At 37.0% G+C, this 17,015-nt stretch overlaps 1 protein-coding gene across 1 annotated transcript; it reads left to right on the top strand.

The window, feature by feature from the left end:
• The first annotated feature begins 1,030 nt into the window (after positions 1-1,030).
• Positions 1,031-16,407, top strand: LOC136248584 (uncharacterized). The gene is made up of 8 exons (XM_066040352.1): positions 1,031-1,160; positions 1,225-1,340; positions 1,402-1,452; positions 1,497-1,530; positions 14,815-14,952; positions 15,505-15,597; positions 15,654-16,169; positions 16,220-16,407. Exons 1-8 carry the CDS (start codon positions 1,031-1,033, stop codon positions 16,273-16,275), a joined length of 1,134 nt encoding a protein of 377 aa, XP_065896424.1. The 3' UTR covers positions 16,276-16,407.
• The last annotated feature ends 608 nt before the right edge of the window (positions 16,408-17,015 follow it).

Genomic DNA, 17,015 nt, shown 5'->3' on the forward strand with positions numbered 1-17,015 from the left:
ATAATGAGTAGCTCCAGTATCTCATCTTGACTGGACCTTGTCACAACGCCAACGCGTACAACTTCATAGCATCTGGGAAACAGTTATAACTACAGTTCCTTAAATGGAGATTTGAATTTTCAGGCCAAAAAAATCACCCAAAAACCAGCTTCACAATGCCATCCTGATGCCTTGGCAATATTGGTTAGGTATAACCCTAAATACTTCCAATAAATTGTTAATTTTATATTCAATGAAATTTTCTACTGACTAACTGCCTGCCTGTTTACCTGCCAGCCTGCTTGCCTCCACAGTCACAAGGCTAGACCCCCCACCCATAATATACTCTTGATAGGACCACACCCTTAAATGATCAGAACACACTGCCACACCTTAATTATAGCTGGGTGACTACTTCCCTTAATGACCCAGCTGCTATTAATGGTAAACAACTGTCAAGACATGGCATTGAACTACTCCCCATTAATCTATTGCATAAAGCTCAGCAGCAAGATCAAGATGCTCTAATAAAGTAGTCAAAGCCACACATGTATATCATTGCTATGCTATAGCAAAATAGTTAATAAACTAGTGCAATAAAAATAAATGAAGTACAGTTACAGAGATAAAAAGTAGTGAAACAAGAATGATGGTAACTAGTCTATGTGGGAAAATCCCTACTTTGGCATTGAATAGAAGGTGGTAACATGCCAAACTAGGGATTTTCCCACATAGACAAGCTACTGTAATTCATATATTTTTATTGTTTTAACATGTTTTATTGCTGGAACCCTACTTTATTTTATTTTTAAATTATTGCACTAGTACCTCAATTTCTTGCTTCTTAACATAGTTAGAATATTGTTGGTATAGTCTGAAGGGAGAACAAAGGTGTCTTAACTTGCATGTCTGTGGAATCACTTAACTATTAAGATACTGACCAGCTGATGCAGTGTAATAGGCAATAGTCAATATTGAGTTACACAATACACAGAGCTATATACTGTAGACTGTGTAGAGAGTATTCAAAGACACTCTTATTGCTTTAGGAATGTGCTACACAACTGCAAGTGGCTGTTCAGTGTTCACACTGAATGTAACGACTGCATCATTTCAGGACTGCTGTGATAATAATGATGGAATGTCATTTCAATCTGGACAAGTATGTCATAACTGCCCAGGTAAACTCATCTTCTAGTTTTTTGTATTACATTGTTGATAAAAGTTGTAAATGCTCATTTCCAGATGGGTTGATGTCCATAATTATTGATCCTTCAATGATTGTTGTTGTACGTATTTTGTCATGGAATGGAATATACATAGCTATGCCATATAATTATTTTGTTGCACACTTGCTTCAAGTATAACAGCCTGTATGGGACGTGTTTATGGCTATATCATATGTTTTCACTGCTTATACAGATCCCATCTGTTACAGTTCCACTGGAGCAACTCAATCCCTGTCAAGCACTAGTATGTCTGAATGTTGTGGTACTCATAATGGACTATCCTATCAGTCACCTTCTGGAGTCTGTACACCATGTCGTGCAGGTAAAATATTGCTTATGCTAGCTATATTTAATACAAAGCTCCTAACATAATAAACAGATATACTATGAAATGCATCTTATTTTTGTTGTGCTGCCATCATTACATGTGATCTAATTATCTAATCCAAAACAGCCAAGTTGTAAAAAAGGAGTGCAGCCCTCAAAAAGGCTATGGTGAAAAAAGATGTGAAATCCAAGGTGACGGCCAAGAAATGGCTGTGATGGTAGGTTAATGGTAAAAATTTTAATAACGACAATTCAGGTGAATTTTTGTGCCGCTTGGTCTTGACACAAAATTCACCTGAATTGTTGTTATTAAAATTTTACCATTAACCTACCATCACAGCCATTTCTTGGCCACCACCTCGGATTTCACATCTTTTTTCACCATAGCCTTTTTGAGGGCTGCACTCCTTTTTTACAGCTTAGCTGTTTTGGATTAGATTTCATTTCTTTTTGTATTTGTATACCCCAAAGCCAGCCTATGGTTGGGACTTTTTTAACCTATCTTTTTTTCTTTACCACAGGAAGAAGAAAAGATGAAGCAGATTTAAATATTTCTGATTTTATCAGTAAATGTACAAATTATAATATAATACATATCTAATCCAAAACAGCCAAGCTGTAAAAAAAGAGTGCGGCCCTCAAAAAGGCTATGGTGAAAAAAGATGTGAAATCCAAGGTGGCGGCCAAGAAATGGCTGTGATGGTAGGTTAATGGTAAAAATTTTAATAACGACAATTCAGATGAATTTTTGTGCCGCTTGGTCTTGGCAAAAAAATCACCTAAATTGCCATTATTAACATTTTTACCATTAACCTACCATCACAGCCATTTCTTGGCCGCCACCTTGGATTTCACATCTTTTTTCACCATAGCCTTTTTGAGGGCCGCACTGTTTTTTTACAGCTTGGCTGTTTTGGATTAGATTTCATTTCTTTTTGTATTTGTATACCATAGGCCGGCTTTGGGACTTTTTTAACCTGTCTTTTTTTTCTTTACCACAGGAAGAAGAAAAGATGAAGCAGATGTACTTTAAATAACTGATTTTATCAGTAAATGTACAAATTATATATATAATACATATATTTATTACAGAACTCTCCATGGTGGTTTCTTTGTAACTGAACACTCTACAAGGTGACTTCTTCTTGCTGCCCTCTCTACAGGGTGAATTGTTAGTAGCTGAACAATCTACAAGGTAACTTCTTCTAGCTGATCTCTCTACAGGGTGATTTGTTTGTAGCTGAATTATCTACAAGGTAACTTCTTCTAGCTGATCTCTCCACAGGGTGATTTGTTTGTAGCTGAATTCTGTACAGGTGATTTGTTTGCAGCTGAGCTCTTTACAGAATGGTTTCTTTGTAGCTGAACTCTCTACAAGGTAACTTCTTCTAACTGATCTTTCTACAGGGCAATTTGTTTGTGGCTGAATTTTCTACAGGGTGATTTCTTTGAAGCTGAACTCTCTACATGGTGGTTTCTTTGTAACTGAACTCTCTAAAAGGTAATTTCTTCTAGCTGATCTCTCTACAGAGTGATTTGCTTATAGCTGAACTCTCTACAGGTGATTTCTTTGCAGCTGAACTCTCTACATGATGGTTCTTTGTAGCTGAACTCTCTACAAGGTAATTTCTTTTAGCTGATGTCTCTACAAGGTCACTAGTGTGTAGCTGAACTCTCTACATGATGATTTCTTTGTAACTGAACTCGCTACAAGGTGACTCCTTCTAGCTGATCTTTCTACAGGGTGATTTGTTTGTAGCTGAACCCTCTACAAGGATACTTCTTCTAACTGATCTCTCTACAGGGAGATTTGTTTGTAACTGAACTCTCTACAGGTGATTTGTTTGCAGCTGAACTCTCTACATGATGGTTTCTTTGTAGCTGAACTCTCCACAAGGTAACTTTTTCTAGCTGATCTCTCTACAGGGAGATTTGTTTGTAGCTGAACTCTCTACAGGTGATTTGTTTGCAGCTGAACTCTCTACATGATGGTTTCTTTGTAACTGAACTCTCCACAAGGTAACTTCTTCTAGCTGATCTTTCTACAGGGTGATTTGTTTGTAGCTGAACTCTCTACAAGGAAACTTCTTCTAGCTGATCTCTCTACAGGGAGACTTGTTTGTAGCTGAACTCTCTACAGGTGATTTGTTTGCAGCTGAACTCTCTACATGATGGTTTCTTTGTAGCAGAACTCTCTACAAGGTAACTTCTTCTAGCTGATCTTTCTACAGGGTGATTTGTTTGTAGCTGAACTCTCTACAAGGAAACTTCTTCTAGCTGATCTCTCTACAGGGAGACTTGTTTGTAGCTGAACTCTCTACAGGTGATTTGTTTGCAGCTGAACTCTCTACATGATGGTTTCTTTGTAACTGAACTCTCTACAAGGTCACTAGTTTGTTGCTGAACTCTCTATATGGTGGTTTCTTTGTAACTGAACTCTCTACAAGGTGACTTCTTCTAGCTGATCTTTCTAGAGGGTGATTTGTTTGTAGCTGAACTCTCTACAAGGAAACTTCTTCTAGCTGATCTCTCTACAGAGAGATTTGTTTGTAGCTGAACTCTCTACAGGTGTTTTGTTTGCAGCTGGACTCTCTACATGATGGTTTCTTTGTAGCTGAACTCTCTACAAGGTAATTTCTTCTAGCTGATCTTTCTACAGGGTGATTTGTTTGTAGCTGAACTCTCTACAAGGAAACTTCGTCTAGCTGATCTCTCTACAGGGAGATTTGCTTGTAGCTGAACTCTCTACATGATAGTTTCTCTGTAGCTGAACTCTCTATAAGGTAACTTCTTTTAGCTGATGTCTCTACAAGGTCACTAGTTTGTAGCTGAACTTTCTACATGATGGTTTCTTTGTAACTGAACTCTCTGCAAGGTGACTTCTTCTAGCTGATCTCTCTACAGGGTGATTTGTTTGTAGCTGAACTCTCTACAAGGAAACTTCTTCTGGCTGATCTCTCTACAGGGAGATTTATTTGTAGCTGAACTCTCTACAGGTGATTTGTTTGCAGCTAAACTCTCTACATGATGGTTTCTTTGTAGCTGAACTCTCTACAAGGTAACTTCTTCTATTGATCTCTCTACAGGGCGGTTTGTTTGTAGTTGAACTCTCTACAGGTGATTTGTTGGCAGCTAAACTATCTACATGGTAGTTTCTTTGTAGCTGAACTCTACAAGGTGATTTCTTCTAGCTGATCATGAACTATCCCTTTCCATAGTTGCATGAACTCCCTACAAGGTAAATTTTTCTAGCTGATCTCTCTACAGGGTGAATTGTTTGTAGCTGATCTCTCTACAGGGTGATTTGTTTCTAGCTGATCTCTATACAGGTTATTTGTTTCTAGCTGATGTCTTGAATTCTCTTCAGGGTGACTGCTCTATTAGGATGACTGCTCTATTAGAGTATCTCGATCTCGCACTTGCTGCACCAAGTTGGATTTCGTGTTATAACTCCGTGGCTTTAAGTCTGATTCTTCTACAACATTGAAGAGCCTTTCTAAGATGATTACTCCTTCTATACAGCAATTTTCAAAGCATTCGCTCTAGCGGTTTATCTGGTAGGCGTGGCAAGTAGCCGTTTTTTATTAGCTAATCTCGATTGCGTAATTGTTACACACTGTTGGTTTTTTCGTTGTATCTTCCTGGTTTTTAGCTCGATTTCTTTCAAACCACAAAAGGTTTGAGGTTCAATAGTTAACCTATTCACCCACCGATTTTCAGCTTCTTCCCATACGCGGTTTACCCTGTAGGCGTGACAACATATTGGTGTTATTTTTCGTGAATAATCGATCATAACTCTTTTCCTGTTTATCGTATCCTAGCCAAAGTTAGTACAGAGATGCGTCTTTATACCCACCTTCTGTGTGCCAAATTTCAAGGCAATCGGATATAGCGTTCGTGTTTTATAGCAGTTTTTGTAAGTGTGCGAAAAGAGGAAGAAAAATAAGAAGAAAAAAAAAACAAAGAAACTAAGCCAATTTTTGAAGTCGGATATCTCGGGAACACTTGAAGCGATTTCGCTCAAATTTGGAATGTGGAGTGCTGAAGGTGGAGGGAGTGTCCACAGCAAAAATTGTCTTGTTTCATCAAGGCAGCACAGAGCTACGGAGGTGCGAAAATTGCGTTTTCTTTCTTCCTGTCAATATACTCACGGGTGTTACGTGCTGGCTTCTTGGGCCGCACGACACACTACCGTGTGTCTTGATATTTATTACAGAACTCTCCATGGTGGTTTCTTTGTAACTGAACACTCTACAAGGTGACTTCTACTAGCTGCTCTCTCTACAGGGTGAATTCTTTGTAGCTGAACGATCTACAAGGTAACTTCTTCTAGCTGATCTCTCTACAGGGTGATTTGTTTGTAGTTGAATTCTGTACAGGTGATTTGTTTGCAGCTGAGCTCTTTACAGAATGGTTTCTTTGTAGCTGAACTCTCTACAAGGTGACTTCTTCTAGCTGATCTCTCTACAGGGAGATTTGTTTGTAGCTGAACTCTCTACAGGTGATTTGTTTGCAGCTGAACTCTCTACATGATGGTTTCTTTGTAGCTGAACTCTCTACAAGGTAACTTCTTCTAGCTGATCTCTCTACAGGGCGATTTGTTTGTAGCTGAACTCTCTACATGATGGTTTCTTTGTAGCTGAACTCTCTACAAGGTAGTTTCTTCTAGCTGATCTCTCTACAGGGCGATTCGTTTGTAGCTGAAGTCTCTACATGGTGGTTTCTTAGTAGCTGAACTCTACAAGGTGATTTCTTCTAGCTGAACTATCTCTTTCCGTAGTTGAACTCCCTACAAGGTAACTTCTTCTAGCTGATCTTTCTACGGGATGGAGCTGATCTCTCTACAGGGTGACTTGTTTGTAGCTGATCTCTATATAGGTTACTTGTTTCTAGCTGATCTCTTGAATTCTCTTCAGAGTGACTGCTCTATTAGGATGACTGCTCTATTAGAGTATCTAGATCTCGCACTTGCTACACCAAGTTGGATTTCGTGTTATATAACTCCGTGGCTTTAAGTCTGATTCTTCTACACCATTGAAGAGCCTTTCTAAGATGATTACTCCATCTGTACAGTGATTTTCAAAGCATTACCCCAAGCGGTTTATCTGGTAGGCAGTGTTGGGTGTAACGCGTTACGTAATATTATTACTTTTGTGGTAACAAAGTAATATAACGAAATACGCTATGAAAACAGGTAATATAACGCAAGATACTTTACTTACAAATGTAACGTGTTACCTAAGTAATATAATTACTGTAACGAGTCTAATATGATGTAATATTATTACTAAAAGTAACGAAGTTACTAATCTCGTTAGTAATCCTCTGAGTAATGCCTAACCACAACGAAGTAACGAGGTCTACTGAATGAAGCTTATTCACTAGCTTCTTACTTATAACCAAGATTTGCACATTGTCCAACAACGCAATCATGTCACGTGATAAGGTGGTAGTTTCACACGTGACAGCTTAAGGCTGTGGACACAAAGTAATATAATATGCAATATTATTACAGTTCCTTTATTTTATGGGTAATATGTAACTATAACTAAATAGTTCTGTTGCAAGTAATATGTAATATGTAACTAGTTACTTTTACAAAGTAACTTGCCCAACACTGCTGGTAGGCGTGACAAGTAGTCGTTTTTTATTAGCTAATCTCGATTGCATAATTGTTACACACTGTTAGTTTTTTCGATGTATCTTCCTGGTTTTTAGCTCAATTTCTTTCAAACCACAAAAGGTTTGAGGTTCAATAGTTAACCTATTCACCCACCGATTTTCAGCTTCTTCCCATACGCGGTTTACCCTGTAGGCGTGACAACATATTGGTGTTATTTTACGTGAATAATCGCTCATAACTCTTTGCCTGTTTATCATATTCCAGCCAAAGTTGGTAACGAGATGCGCCTTTATACCCCCCTTCTGTGTACCAAAGTTCAAGGCAATCGGATATTGCGTTCGCGTTTTATAGCAGTTTTTGTAAGTGTGCGAAAAGAGGAAGAAAAATAAGAAGAAAAAAAAAAAAAACCAAAGAAACTAAGCCAATTTTTGAAATCAAATATCTCGGGAACGCTTTAAGCGATTTCGCTCAAATTTGGAATGTGGAGTGCTGAAGTTGGAGGGCGTGTCCACAGCAAAAATCGTCTTGTTTCATTAAGGCAGCACAGAGCTACGGAGGTGCGAAAATTTCGTTTTCTTTCTTCCTGTCAATATACTCATGGGTGTTGCGCGCCGGCTTCTTGGGCCTTGATAATAAAAGTTTTCATAATAAAACTGCAGCTTTAATAGAAAGACAAGAACCTATGGCCTTTTGAAAGAAGTAGCATAGTATTTATACTTTTATTTATTTATTTATCAATATATATATACCACTTTAGCGTGGGCGTTCAAAGGCTCCGCTCGGTGTTTAACTCTCATATTGCCCGGGCAATATACGATCGATCTTCAGATGCTACTGTATAAAACAAATGGGATGAGTTTTCGTTAGTTCTTTCACCTATTAGGTGAGTGCGCCCCAAGTGATATATATCACTTATTATTATTATTATTGATTAGCAAAACCCATTGGGTAAATCGCTAATGTACAAAAATAAAAGTTTAGTGTCTATGCATTTTGCAAATGGTTCTTGAAAGTAAGTAAGTCTATATTGTTAAGATCTTCCATATCTAAATTGTTCCAGTCTGGTATTGATCTTGGTAAGAAAGAGTTACTATATCGATTTGTTCTGGCATACAACTGTAATAGCTTCAAGGGATGGTTTGCCCTGGTACTTGTTGCAGGAGATAACACTGGCAGATACTGATTTGGAACATAAATTAATTTGTTTACAAACTTAAACAACAGCATCAGACGTGCCTGTTTCCTACAATCTTCCAGTGTTGGCCATTTTAATTCCACTAACATTTCAGTTATGCTGTCCCTATGATTCCTTCTCCAAGGTCTATTTAACACGAAACGTGCAGCACGATGCTGTATCATCTCTAACTTGTGAATGAGTGATTGTTGATGTGGATCCCAGATAGAAGAGCAGTATTCAATAGATGGCAAGACGATCTGTTTATATGCATGTTCTTTTAAGTGAGGTGGACAATGGTGGAGAGTTCTTCACAAAAATCCCAGTAGACGATTAGCTTTATTGCACACTGAATTTATGTGAGGGGTCCATGACAACTTGTTATTTAAAAGTACTCCCAAATAGTGATGTCCCTCAACAACTTCTAAGGGGATTTTGTACACTGTATAGGAGAACTCACTAGCAGAATGTAGTGTAGATATCTGCATGATGCAACATTTTGAAACATTAAATTTCATTTGCCAAATATCAGCCCATGATGATAATGTGTCAAGATCACTTTGGAGTATCTTATGATCTTCGAGTGAGTAGATAGGACGATAAACTAAACAATCATCTGCAAAAAGTCTCAACTGACTGTGGATGTTAGTTACAGTATCATTTATATATATCAGAAACAACACTGGACCAAGCTATACCACGGCTGCTTGGGATTTTGCTGACATCATATATACACCCGCAGCCATGGTATAACTATTTGCATAAGTAAGGCCTGAGGTCTTTCACAGTATCCATATCCTATTACCAGGAGTTTATGAGCCGGCGAAGGAGCATGAAACTTATGCTGCCTGTTGGGTGCCATCGAAATCCAAATTCATTAGCGATTAGTTTCCATATAAGGAAAGTAAAATCTCATTAGTCGACGTCGTATACTAATTGTGCACGAAACTTGTAGCAATTTATTCAAAAAACGTGACGTAATTTGGATTGTGATGGAACTGAGTTTCATGCTCCTTCGCCGCCTTTGGCTCAAAAGCTCCTGCTATTACAGACCAATAATTGTTTAATCTAAATTTAAAAGAGTTAATTGTGGGTGTTGAGATTACAAAACTAGGTAAATCATTCCACTGATCAATTATTTGATGCATGGCTGAAAAAGTTCTGTCTTATTGAGTTCTGGTTCTTTGTTTGTAAAGTTTTAGATGGTGTCTTCTATTACTGGTGGTGGTGTACAAGATAAAATGACTCTTAAGATCGACATAATAGTGATTATTTAATATCTTGTATATAGACTTCTATTAAATCACCTCTTGGTCTATGACAATATAGAGAGTACAGCCCAAGAGGTTTCAGTTGATTTTGATATGACATACTAGATAGACCATGTACCAGTTTGGTGACACGACACAGAACATTTTCCAGTAATATGATATCCTTAATCACGTACAGAGACCAAACTTGAACACAAAATTCTAACTGAGGGCGAATATAAGTACGGTATAAAATCTTGAAAGAACTACAAGACAAAAACTTGAAAGAGCATTTTATTTTGCCAAGAGTTTGCATGGCTTTAGCAGCTATTTTGACAATGAAAAGAGGGTTTCAAATCTGATGAAATCCACACACCCAAATCCTTTTCCTTTTCAGTATAAGGAACCATAACATGCTTGCCACTTTTAAATTAATGTTGACAATAAAATAGTCATTTTGCTGAAGTTATGTGTAAGCTGATACACATTGCCTTACATTTATCAATACTCAAAAATAGTAATGAATGTAGAGACCATTCCATGGCAATATCAAGATCCTTCTGTAGTTTAACAACATCTTCATAATATTTGATTACTCCGTAAAGCTTGGTATCATCTGCAAACTGCTCAATAGGTGAATCAATGTTGAGCAAAATATCATTCACATATAACAAAAAAGCAAGGGTCCTAAAACAGGTCCTTGAGGTATTCCACTCTTAACTGTGATCCATCTGGCCATTACATTGTTATATACAACTCTCTGTTTTCTGTTTACAAGAAAACTTCTTAACCATGTCAAAATTTTCCCAGTAATTTCATATGACTTTAATTTCATTAACAAACGCATGTGTGGGACTGAGTCAAATGCCGTACAATAATCCAAACATAAATTGTCAACTTTGCAACCTTCAGCTATGACAAGAATCCAATCATTGTATGACTTAGTAAGGTTCAAGATTTACCATGACAAAAGCTGTGTTGAGTTTCAGATATAATATGTTGTAAAGACAGAAAATGGAAAAGCTTGTCATATTTATAAACTCAAATGATTTGATAATGTGAGAGATCAAGCTCACAGGTCTATAATTATTAGAAATGTGTTTGGAGCCTTTTTCAGGAATAACATGAGCATGTTTTCCATTCTGAAGGGATTTCTCCAATATCCAATGAGTAAGAAAACAGCTGGTGTAATGGTTTTGTGAGAGAAATAGCACAAGATTTCAAAACTTTAGGGTGAATGTCATTAGGTCCTGGAGCTTTACGTACATCTAGGTGAATTAGTTTGTCGTATACTTCATCTTCAGTGATCTCAATGTTGGACAAGTTTTCAAAAACCACCAGAGTGTGGTCAGGTATAGTAGTAATGTCTTCTTCAGTAAAAGTAGATTCAAAAAATTCATTTAAAACATCCACTGTCTCCTGATCATTACTGCAAAGTGATCCATCGAGTTTATGTACAGGTCCCACTATTGCTTTCACTTTTTGTTTAGAGTTTAGATAATTTTTTAATTTTATTAAATGCTATCCCACTAGGGACCTGTGAGAAGGCTAAAGCCTATGAATACATGGAGTCATAAACGTGTAACTGAAATGTTAAAGAATGCAGAAAAAAATCCCAGACCCAGTGGTGACTTGATCCCCAGCAACATGCAGTCTAGGCATGTGCCAGAGGAGCCACAGCAGTCGGGACCTGAGATCCTATCTGCATTCAACCTCTACTTAATCATTGACTTCTCGTCATCAAGGGGGTTTTATTAAATGCTATCCCACTAGGGACCTGTGAGAAGGCTATGAAGCCTGTGAATACAGGATGTCTGAAACATGTAATGATAAAGAGGTTTTGGTCGTGCGTGGAAATTAACAATAAGCGATTCTTCATAGTTCATCTGAGCCTTTCTAACACAGTACCTTACAAAATTATATTGAGTGGCATATTTTGAATAGTCTGTTGGAGATTTTGTACTTTTATATGTACTGTACAAAGTGTGCTTCATTTGAATAACCTTATCAAGAAAGTTATTCCATCATGGTGGCTTGGTATTATGTCTATTTTGAGAACATAATGGAATGAACTGAATAGTTACATCAAGTATCTTGTCCTTTAGAAGAGTCCCCTAGATTATGATGACTAAAACAGGCTCCCAATCAAAATTTGAGAGATAATTATTCATGGAAATATAATTCCCTTTATAGTAGTTGTAGAAAGGGCATTTGTAATTGGGAGAAACTTGATCACTATAACATATAAACTTCCAAAGTAAAATATCATGGTCACTCAGGCCCAAAGGAAATAAGTGCTTTACATTAAACACCATATTTGGTTCAGATGAAAATATCAAATCTAGTAACGAAGATGCCTGGCCAAGCCGATGATGAGTAGGAAAAGGTGTGTTGACATAAATAGGCATCATTAACTGCACTGAAAAATTGAGCATTTAAGGAAGTTTCTGAACCAGAATAGCTAAAATTAGTCCAGTCAATGTTTGGAAAGCTAAAATCACCCATAAGTAAAACATGAGAAAACTTGTGACAGTCAGAAATACATCTAATTAATTGAAACAACTTATTATTGTTCAGATATGAACAGTTTGGTGATCTGTACACAACACCAACTAACAGTTTATCACCACCATTTAGAGATACTGAGCACTAAATACATAGATTCCTCAAACTCTATTTCAGACATTTCAAACTCTATTTCAGACATCTCAAACTCTATTTCAGACATCTCAAACTCTATTTCAGACATCATCTCAAACACAGTAGATTGAAGATCTTTGTGAACATATAATAAAGCACCACCACCATGATTGATTTTATGGACACAATGATTAATATTATATCCAATGATGTAAACGTTCTGAGTCTAAAATCTCAGTATTACACCAAGACTCAGCTGTATCCACAATCAAAGGTTTGTTTTGTTAAATGTAAACTACGTAAATGCTCTGCAAATTTGTTCATATTGTTCATAATACTTTGAGCATTTGCAAATAAGTATGGAAATGTACGAAAATTTGTGTGTGTAGGTGATTTTGTGCAAAGGGAGGAACCTGGTTCTCCCTCCACATAATTCTTCCATTTTTTATCTTGTACACATGCCCACTCTGATTCATGTCAGCTAACTTTAAGCATAAAACTTTATCTCTTTCTCTTTCTTTTGGTGTCAGGTCTGGACATGTAAAGACCTTATGAAATTGCTCAGGTGAACTAGTAGCACGTAGCTTAGTGCAGTTACAAAGGATGGTTACTTTCTCGTCAATTGAGTTAACAGTTATCTTCAAAAGATGTGGTTTAGTAGACTTTTTCCCCAGCCTCATTGCATTTGTAATGCTAGCTGTAACACCAATGGCTTTGAAGACGTTTGTAGCCTGATCAATGTCATATTGTTTTCTGGATTGTGCATCGTCCAAGGTAGATTCTGGTACATTATGAAATGTATGATTCAAACATCTTTTGTCCTCTTGTTCATCTGTGAGCTAGGGAATCAGAAATAATCTCAGATATCCATGATGGAGCCATGTCAGCCCTGGCATCTGGTTTGGTTGCTGTTTCCATATTATCATCTATTTGAGACACCACTATATCATTCTGTGACTGCAGTAAGTTTGTTATTGTTGCTTGCAGTGCACTTTGTAGCTCGTTTATGATAGTAGTTATTGTGTTTGTTACTGCTGGTAATACATTTCCTGGATCATTAGTGTTGCTTTTATTAATAACTTCGAAAACTTCTTTTTCACATGGCTGGTAAAACCAATGGAGGCTCTCAACTACACCAATTATACTCATGGAACTCCACAGCATTGAAGACAATACCATAAGCTACAGCATTCACACTGCAGTAATCCACTGGCTGTATTCTAGCTGACATTGGCTCCAGTTGAAGACTTCCTCCACTTGAGATGATTCCATGCACATTCTGAGAAGCTTGAGAGTTGGAAATTTTCTCTTTAGTAACCATTATATGAGGGGCAGGCATTTTATAAGGTTTTTTAGAGCCCTTCTTCTTGTATTTTGGCATTGTACTTAAATACACAGCAATCTCTATATATCACTCACCACAGAGTAGAAAACCAGTAGGATGACACAAAACAGTACAAGTCTTACTAATAGCAGCTTCTACAAATTCTTTCTCAGCAGGGGTAACCAAAATTAATTATTTCAAGTTAAGGAAGACAAAAGATCACAAGCACCAGTCACTTTTTTTTCAATGCTATGACTGAAGAAAAATAACATATTGTGGGAGGTGTTCCATTGTGCTGATACTTTGGCCTATTAACTCTTTGTATAGTGTACTTTTCATTGCCATTACTAATATAATACACTCATTGGAAAATTCCACAATGATGAATTATTAATAAATAAACTAATATCCATTTGATTCCACATGGGGTACGTATACTTTGAGATAATAAGTCACTCTCTATAGAGTTCCTTGGATACATATACATGAAATTGACAAGGAGAAACATCCTGACCACCTGGCAGACTCCTATGAGCATTCAAGTGTTAATCGGATGGCCGCAGGTTCAAGGCTGCCTAGGTCCAGTCATGGATTTTTTCTCCTTTCTCCACCTTTTCAAACACACTTTCTGTAACAACTGTAAACAGGCTGTACAGACCTTCAGCACTTGTGCTGCAAAGCCTTAATTAATAAATAAACAAATAAGCTGCTAGTATTTTTTTGCATTAAAAGAAATATAGTTAAATCTTATGGAATACACTCATTATACTATCAAGCATCTGATTCAGTCATTTATTGGTTGTGTGATTTGTATTGTTGGTGTATAGGAGGATCTTTTACTGCACTTGTAGATTAACAACAACAACAATTACTACCATCCTTCATCATTGCGGCAAAATCTTACCTAAAGATAGAAATGCAACTTTCTGATGAGTGTATGTATCAGCACTATGGAGCCCCTCCCACAATATTATAATGCAGAATTAACAATTCCACTATACTTCCTTATCATATAACATCATTGTAGAGTATGAGACTTTCTTACTATGACGTCATTGTTCACATGTGTATGTGACTAGCTAACTATCACTTCACAGTAAACACAGGTAGTATGTATGCAAGTCAGTTTATTTTAAGTGTACATATGTTCCAACTATGTATACCCGTATTAGTACCAATAAAACACAGAAGTGTTTGATTAATATAATATGGTTGCATGTACCATGTTTACTACTTACAACTTTATGAAGTGTTGTTTATCTCTATAGTGTGTCACACTGGAGACTGTGACTGCACTGGAGCCACTAGCAATGTGTTTCCTACTAACGTGACTTACTGCTGTAGTGGAGGGCTAAATGGAGTATCTTATAGAGCATCTGATGGCACCTGTTCATCATGTCCTGGAGGTATAGCTACATGCCAATGATTAACACATTAATGGTTATACCAAACAAAGTTTGCAGATTGTTATTCAACCAATAATTGTAGTTGATCAGTTAACATGTTCCAAACTAAATAAGAAGCCAAAACTTTAAGATGTGGCAAGTTTTTCCTCAAAACACAGCAAATTTTCTGTGATGTACCAAATTTTACCCTTGTGTAAGAAGCATTGTTCCTACACGTGTAGGGCAACATTAAGAAATTTTGTAGGAAATATTCCCACACTGTTGAATTTTGTAAGAAAGATTCCTACACATGACATATTGTGTAGGAATAATTCCTACATTTGTAAGAACAATTCCTACACTTGTGGGAATTATTCCTACACTGCAAGATGTCTTACACTTTGTGCCATGTGTAGGAATCTTTCTTACAAAATTCAACAGAGTGGGTACAAAATTCTGCAAAAATTCTCAATAAAGCTCTACACATGTAGGAATCATGCTTCCTACACAAGTGTAAAATTCCTTCTAGCACTTTACCTCAAAATTATGATTTCTTATTTAATTTGGTTGTAGCTGATGGAACAAGTGTTAGTGAAAGAAGGCGTTGTTCTACTTTGGGAGGAACTTCATTTGGTGTAAATGGTCAATGTTTTGAGTGTACAGGAGGTAAGCATAGATATCACCTGAAGACATCAAATTACTATTGGCATGTTTACTTACAGGAGTATATTGTGGACAAGATCCTCATTTTGCTATGCCATTATCAGATGGACAACTACTGTGTTACAGTGTGCAAGGATTAGCATACTTTGCGTTCAACCTAATCTCTGACCCCACCATCAACATTAATGCCTATTTTATTCCTCCTGAGAAGAAAGAGAATTTTAAGGAGTATGCCACCTTTTTAGGAGACATCGGTATTATGATTCAACCGAACAATTGTGAGGGTAAATGTAAAACTGAGGACATCACCAAGATCACCATCTCAGCCAGTGACAGAAGTGTTCTCCTTGATGGTAGTAGGACAGTACTCAGTGATCGTCCAGTTCATGTTATGGTGGATAACACAACTGCCACAATTCAACTGGGAGAGAAATTGAAGAAGGGAGAACACCCTAATATGATTGTATCAGTGAAGAAGCCAACACTGTCATTTAAGGTCAATTTTGTCAATGAACATCTTGACCTGGTTGTGATGGATGATAATGGTATCAGTGATGACTGTCATGGAATAATGGGTAAGTTCCATACCCCATTCCATTCCATAATACAATGGAGTATTATACAGGTCAGTTCCTTCGTAGAGAACCAGAGATTGAGAATGGAGTTTTGAGGCTCAGATAGAAACTGAAGAGAAGGTAGCCTGGGATTTCCTGCATACTGAAAAGATGTGTCTACATGCTAAACCATTGTATGGCTATCAAGCAGAAGGGATCATAGAAGGGAAGTATACTGACTACATCGTGGAGAGTATCTTCTCTCAGTACAGCAAGTTTAAGCTATAAACTTCACACCTTATTTGGTGTGTTGAGAATCAAACTCAATTTAGTTAGTAGTTATAAACACACTGACAGTAACAACTCTTTGTTTTTTTGCAATTAGGAATTGACAGTGTGTAGCTATGTATTCAGAGGTCATCTTTTGGATAGTAATAATGATATATTATAGGCGTATCATCACATGAACAAATTATCACTGATATAATTATGGAAACACTATAGCTAGGTATTCAGTAAGACTTTCTGACTGGCCTACATATTTAGTCCTAGTAAGATTTTGTAGCAGTATGCTACACTGGCTGCAGACCATAAACCAAACAGGTATATTCCTGATCCTCTGATGATCACATAAGACAATAATATCTGTGACTAAATTTCAGTGATGTAGGCTCTTTGCCTGGTGGTACCAACTACTGTTACAATATTTGTCTCTGATCTTAGACAAAATTAATGTTCGCACTTCAGTGTTACAAACTATTGATTAAAAAACAACTGATCAGATATAAACCAGCCAAATACACGTTTCATAACTATTTGACAGTCCTAAAATTAAATCATAAGGAATATCTTTATCCAAAAGTGCAA

The sequence above is a fragment of the Dysidea avara genome, chromosome 3 (assembly GCF_963678975.1).
Source record: "Dysidea avara chromosome 3, odDysAvar1.4, whole genome shotgun sequence".
Lineage (NCBI taxonomy): Eukaryota > Metazoa > Porifera > Demospongiae > Dictyoceratida > Dysideidae > Dysidea > Dysidea avara.

What these genes read in the sequence shown, in the direction of transcription:
- LOC136248584 (XM_066040352.1), top strand. Translation starts at nt 1,031, where the DNA reads ATGTGCTACACAACTGCAAGTGGCTGTTCAGTGTTCACACTGAATGTA. An exon ending in TCAATCCCTGTCAAGCACTA is followed by an intron (nt 1,453 to 1,496) that starts GTATGTCTGAAT and finishes CTATCCTATCAG; the next exon opens with TCACCTTCTGGAGTCTGTAC. An exon ending in TGACTGTCATGGAATAATGG is followed by an intron (nt 16,170 to 16,219) that starts GTAAGTTCCATA and finishes AGTATTATACAG; the next exon opens with GTCAGTTCCTTCGTAGAGAA.